Here is a 6,625-nt window from a genome sequence, read left to right as displayed (position 1 = left end):
TGCTGATTTAAGAAACATTTATTATTTTTCCATTTCACGAAGAGAAAAATTAAGGCACCAAAGAAATGCAGCTTGTCCACCTGGTAAATCAGAAGATACACAGAAAACTCAGTGGAGATTTCCTGACAATCAGAAGTAGCTTTCTGCAGCGGAGCAGATCATGTTTCTTCCCAAGACAAATGCCACTTCCAACTAACAACTGTCTCTGTGGGTATCCACAGTGTGAAGCTGTGCAGTTGTTCTTAACGCTCACAAGCCTCAGGAAACCTCACCAACTTCAGATATTCAGGGGGCTACCACATGGCAGAAACGAATTAAAAAAAAAATCACAAGGAAAAATTAAGAGTCAGGTTTTTTTAAGGTGAATATGTAAGAAAGAATTGTGTTGCTGGCTGCCAAATTCAGCCTTACTGGGGGAGCGTATGACTGACAAATTACAATTCAGTAAGCAGAGAAAGACACAAAACTTTTGCCACAATTTCCATTCTGTGTGGGGAGGAATCAAAAGGTTAGTCTTAAATATCTGCAAGCTGTTTCTAATCTCCATAAATTGTGCCATCACTTTGAAAACAGGATGTATGCTTCAGAGTAAAGTAAAACAAACTGACTGATTGAATACAACAGCAGCAGCAAATCTCCCAACTGTGCAGTATTTTTCAAACAACCCTCTAACCAAAGACAGCAAAGTACAAAGATAGGAGAATTAGAGAGGAACTTGGAATGATTCTTGCCTGAATAACACCTTACCTTTAAAGTTTCCACAGCATCACATTCATTTTACATGGCAAACTATGAGCAAGAGTTACTTAATTTCCTTGTTTGCCAATGCTCATTTCCACATATTCATCAGCATGCCCTGCATGTTTCATGCATCTAAGCATTCTCCAAAACTTGGGAACATTTCTGCCTGAGCATTTGCAACCTTGGGGCTTATATTTATTATCATATATATGTACAGAAGAACTTCTAAGTACTTCTAAGACACTTACTGTGTCACTGCCACTAACTCTGATGCCTTTTTCTAGTTTCTACGATTCCTGAAGATTCCCTATGGTGTACTACAGTTTTCTCAGGCTTTTCAGATTGACTTAAACAGAAATCCTCCCCTTCCCCCCCCAAATTGCTCAGCCTTGCCTAAGGACAAGATCTTTGTCATCTCCAAAGAGCCCGTCTTCACCAAACATGCTTTATCCCTCTTGGTACCAGATTACAAACATTTGTTGCTTCAGCAGAGTAACAACTCAGTTACTGTCCCAGTATCCAAAGCAGCTGCTTTCAGCTGCTCCTGGCTGTGGCAGAGCCAGACCCAGAACTGAGAAGAGGAAGCCTGCTGGACTTAAACTGGCCTCAGAAACCTCACTCCTCACTTTGCAGATCTTTTTTCAATTGAGAAGGAATAAACCAGGGAGGGGAAAAAGTGGATTTCAAAAAGGAGTCAGGAGGAGACAAATATAAGACCTGACATTACCAGCATTTGTGCAGGTGAATTGTCCCATTCACTCTAAAGGGGGCTGATCACATAGTAACAGCAACCAAAAGAGAACAGCTTGGGCTATCCAATCCTGCAGGCAAAGAAGTAAGAGACAGACTGCTGCTTAACCATGCATGTGCTCCCAGACCTACCAAATGAAACCCAAGGTCTGCTGATCCTGTGCCCTACAGGAAAAAAAATGGATCTCTTCTTTGACTGAAAATGCCTGACATCTCCAGTAATGCGCAGCTAAGATGAGTGAATTCTCTAATGAGTGCCTGCTGTGTTTGAATAAAGGAGAAAAGCTGCCACTCAGTAACAAGGAAGCATGCTTAGAGAAAGGAAAGGAATAGGCACACCTAGCTTTCTAGGCACAAGAAAGGCTCCGGTACTGGTCCAAAGAGCAAAAACTGGGTGAAGTTAGTGCCAACCAAAAAGCAGCACACAGGAGGCACTAAGAGGCTTAAACTGCGTATTTAGAAGTTATTTATTATTGAAATTGACTCCTGCTTCCTATGTGTAATAGTTTATTTCTGTCTTCAGACTTATTCAGTGAATGTGAAAGCCTTCTTGGCATTGCAGGCTTTCTCTTTAGGATATCTGGCAAACTGCAGACATAATGAAGCAGAAGCCGAGGGCTCCAGCAGGTTTTCCCCTGTCAGAGGTCCCATACCTGTGAATTCAAACAGCAAAGATCCAAGCATATGCTATTCAGCATGCGTGGGCTACAATACATGATACTTTTAATACTTGCATACCTTGAAACCTCTAAAAGGTGACTTTCCAAAGTTGGCATCAGGATTGCTTGAAAACAGCCAAGAAGCTGCAATACCACAAAGGAAACAAAAGCTCACCACATAGGATGTACCTCTGCAGCCAGGGCTTACGCTAAAGGAGGTACACCCCTGTTGTGCAGCTCCCTAGAGGCATTTCAAAATAGAAAGAGCTCAGAAATTCAAACACCTAACATGACAAAGTCCAGTGCCTGATGAGAACCTCTTGCCTGCCAATGTGTCAAGCCTTACACATTGAAAGCAAGACAAATAACTGACTCCTATCACACAGCTTTTTGCAGCACTGTTGCAGACTGTTCCTCAAAGGAAGCTGTTCCCTTCCTGCTCCCTCACCTCTCCCATCACCCTGTAGTTAACACACCCTGTCTTTCAGACCAGAGATGGTGCTCACTGTCAACCACTGTTAACAACTTCAGAGATTTCCGAGGCTGTGGTGGGTGGCAGTTTGCAGAAGCCGTGCTGGGAGAGCATCCGCAGGACCCCATGCTGGCACACTGTACTCCCAGTACAACGTTACTCTAATTTTTTTTCCACCATGCGCTTGGGTACAGAAAAGTAACAACAGCACCCTCTGCTGGCCCCTTCCATGAAGACACCTCCACTAAAGGGGCTCACGAGCTGCTGCTAGATCCGTCGTGTTAAATCTATAGAAATACACCTTTTTACTAAACATACTAACAGGCCATGTTCTCTACAAGTGGCCTCCAGCTGCCTCCAGTCACTATACACATACATATCTCAAAAGCAGGGGCAGTGACTTTAAAGGCACTTCACAGAAAGAGCACTTAATTTTAGTGTTAATAACAAGATTCATAAATTGTTACCATATATGAAAAGATACATTTCCCAAACAGACTACTCTTAATTAGCACTTCAGTTTTAGTACCAACCTTATTTGGGAGCTTGTAATGAAAAGTTAAATTGGGTATTATCATCATCATCATCTTTCTTCCTCCAAGATTTCTGGCCATTGGATGCATGCAAAATTCAAACAAAAAAGGAATCACAAAATTACAATTTACTTACAAAAAAGTAAATCACTGCACATGAGGAAGGCAGGGTGTCTGTGTGCATGAGAGCTTGCAAAAAAAAAAAAAGACGACTTTCATTTGATCCAGAAGTAGTAAATAGCGACTCTCTGTAAGCACATTCAGTACATTTTAACTTGTTTTTTTTCTTTGAAGATCACCTGTAAATTATTGATCTAAAATCTCTATTTTGTGTAGTTATAGAAAATCTTTAGCCATATTGAGGTACCAAATAATAAAAACACAGGCAGATATGGAAAAAACAGATCAGGAAACCTTTGTTGCTCTGTGTACTCCTGGAAGAGGTGTATAATAGTAAATACCTATCCAAGCCTACGTATGCTTTCGAGTTTGGAAAAAGATAGTAGTAAGGATGTGGAAAGATACAGCTAGGTTCTTCTTAGACACATCTCACTCCACAGTCTGAGCATCTTTTGGAAATAAAGGCAATTGTCTTTCCCAGAGGATGCTTGCCAGAAGGGGACAGACAAAGGTCCACACTGAAAGTAATGGTCTACCTAGACTAGCAGCTATTCCAAGAGCTGGCTGATATGTACATTTGATTCTGATTACTCTTACCAATTACATCATCAAAAATACCTAGACTGAAGCTGGGAAAGGTAATTTACATTTTCTTACTGTAACTACACAGAATTTTGATATTTATGTGGAATTTAAATGGATAGACTGCATTTGAAATACAGTCTCCGAGATCATGTGAGTGGATAAACACAGAATACATATGCGGCGACTAGATTAATTCTTACCCCAAATTCCTAGAAACCCTGACCATGTGTATGAATTCACATTGGATTAGATCTTCAGCCAGTATACTACACAAACTTGAATGAAATCAATATATACAGTGACATCAGCTAAGAAAGCAATCGTAATTCCCAAGCCATGTCTTTGAACACAGGACACATTTTCAGCAAGATGCAATAAATGGCCTAGGGCTGTAGGCCTCGTAAGACTACCATTTTATACTTGTGGTACTTGTATTCTCAAAAAAACCAATACTTTGCACAACATATGTAATGGGACACCCGATGACACCAACCTGAGAAAGAACTGGGACAAGCAGTGTCCTATAGCATATGACAATCCCAACAAGCACTGTCAATTAGTTAAAAACACTTTTGATTTTAGCTTTGTCATTGATGCCACTGACTGAGGTCTCTTTAGTTCGTCTCTCACATTTAAACAGACAAATTAGGTTACGCATATCTCAAAACATCTCATACTGATTAATCAGACTCAAATTCAGCTGCTCAGTTTCTTTCATTAAGGTAGTTTGAAATTCTGCATATTTTTTCTATTCATTAATCAAGTGGCTGTACCACCTTTGTCTAGCTAAGATTAAGACATTCATTACTTTAAAAAATCTGGGCCAACAAAATGTGAAAAATAGAACAAAAGACAGCAATTTCTCATGAAACGTTCTCTGCAATGGCATAGTTAAGATGAAGCAAATACAGCTGCACACAGGAACACACCTCTTAAAATGTTATAATAGCAAAAATTGGAGTCCTTTTACTGCAATGTTGTCTGTTCTATAAGAGGACTGGAAATCTGCCGTTGTATTATACTGGATCTTGCTCCAAAATAAACTACAACCAGCACAGCTCGAGGCGACAGAAGTATGTCCAGGATAAATACCTACTCCCTCCCCTCCATCCCAGCTGTTCAATCATTCTGTCCTTTTTCCTTTCACAGCATGTAGCCCTGGACAGTTTCTGCTCTCTCCTCTCTGCAGAGCTCCTCTCCTCTCCTCATCCTGTAGTTACAAAGACCTGATATGCCCTTATGCAAACCCTTATTTTACCAAGCCCCAATTTGCATATATCTTACACCCTGCAAACAACTGTATCACTTCCTTACAATTCTGGTTCCGCCTAGAACACTTGTTGCACTACCACTCTGCCCTCTGAACAAAGCAAGGATCCTGGGGGAAAAACAATCACTAAAGGTAACACCAAAAAGCACTTGCAAAGGGGTTCAAATGAAACTTGCACTGACAACCTTAATTCCACTATTTCCTAACCTTTAAATGGCTAATATCTTATTACTTAATATAATAAATATATAATAATTATTATTTTACTTAATATAATAATTTTATTGTGTAGCTTATATATTTATATTTAATAATATATTAGTGTATAATATTAATATAGTTACATCATGTTTCTATTTTATTTATAATTATGATTTATTACAAATGTGTTAATGAATATTAAGGAACTGTAACTGTAGCTAGGATGCTTACTTAATATAATAAAACTTACACAGACACAGGTCTATGAAAAGAAATGAGAAAGACAAAGTTTTTGCTACCCACATGATGGTACCATCAAACAAGTTGCTTGTGAGAATTTTACAGAAATCTCCCAAAGGTTGAGAGATCTGCATAGCACTTACTTTATCCAAGCAGTTTCTCTTCAATGTAGTTCCTGTAACGTCTGCAGCTCTGTTTCTTCAAATTTTCTTCTTTCCCCTTTTTTCAGTTTTCTTTTTTCACACTTTTACAGTTCTCTGCTCTGGTCCACTAACTAGGGCAATTTATTAAGCTGGGCCAGTTAAGTCTAATGCATTTAATGTTCTGTCATGATGTAAACAAGCATAAATAGTTGGCATGATTATTAAATTCATGAAATGATCATCTTTCACTGCATTAGAAGCAAAAGCAGTTCCATTTACAAACCCACAATACATTCTTGGCAATTTTCCCCCCAATAAAATCAGTATTTTGTTAAGCCAGCTACTATTGTTTTTCACGTAAATATGTTTTAATGATGTTAAGGGGGAGGAGATAAAGCTCAGTTGACTTCTGCAGCTGAGCCACAGCTCATGAACAAATAAAATCCTGCAGCAGCATTGAGAACACAGAGCAGGGTAATGCCAGTTGCTGCTTTGCAGGAGGTATAAATCCAGAAAAGCTGCTGGTCGGGACAGGAAACCGCCTGGCTAAATGGGAACTGGCTGAAGGACGTGAACCTATGCAACCACTTTGGTTTCTCTTCCAGGCGAGTTTTATGCAGAAAACAGGCGTTACAGAAGAGCAGACGCCCTGAGGACACAGGGAGCTGGAGGGGAAAACCAGCAGCTGCCATCTCTTCTCAACGTGTCCTTGTCAGGCAATCAGCAGAAACCAGTCAGTTGCCCACCTAGCCCCCTGGCTCCTGTGCGACCCTCGGTGCTGTATATACAGGCATGGCAGCCTTAACAAACAACGAAATAAGCGACCCACAGCACATGGCTTAGACCCCTTGTACCCGCTGGGGTGGGGGACACGGTGACCACTGCAGGCCCCGAGGTAACTGCGCAGCAAC

At 40.4% G+C, this 6,625-nt stretch overlaps 1 protein-coding gene across 4 annotated transcripts in view; it reads right to left on the bottom strand.

Moving 5' to 3' along the window:
• The window catches only part of NID1 (nidogen 1), a 74,093-nt gene that overhangs the window by 59,177 nt on the left and 8,291 nt on the right, over positions 1-6,625 (bottom strand). For 2 of the 4 annotated variants that reach the window (XM_035899704.1, XM_035899705.1), the window contains exon 1: positions 3,156-3,218. The exons of 1 other annotated variant lie outside the window; for it this stretch is intronic. In XM_035899704.1, coding sequence (XP_035755597.1) covers positions 3,156-3,209 — 54 coding nt within the window. In that variant the 5' untranslated portion in view covers positions 3,210-3,218. Of the gene's footprint in view, positions 1-3,155; positions 3,237-6,625 lie in introns of those variants that run through there. One more of the 4 variants, XM_035899702.1, reaches the window with a different exon arrangement.

Source organism: Egretta garzetta, unplaced genomic scaffold, assembly GCF_000687185.1.
Source record: "Egretta garzetta isolate BGI_Z169 unplaced genomic scaffold, ASM68718v1 scaffold118, whole genome shotgun sequence".
Classification (NCBI taxonomy): domain Eukaryota; kingdom Metazoa; phylum Chordata; class Aves; order Pelecaniformes; family Ardeidae; genus Egretta; species Egretta garzetta.
The sequence above is the reverse complement of the archived record's forward strand: the minus strand, read 5'-3'. Positions and strand labels throughout refer to the sequence as shown.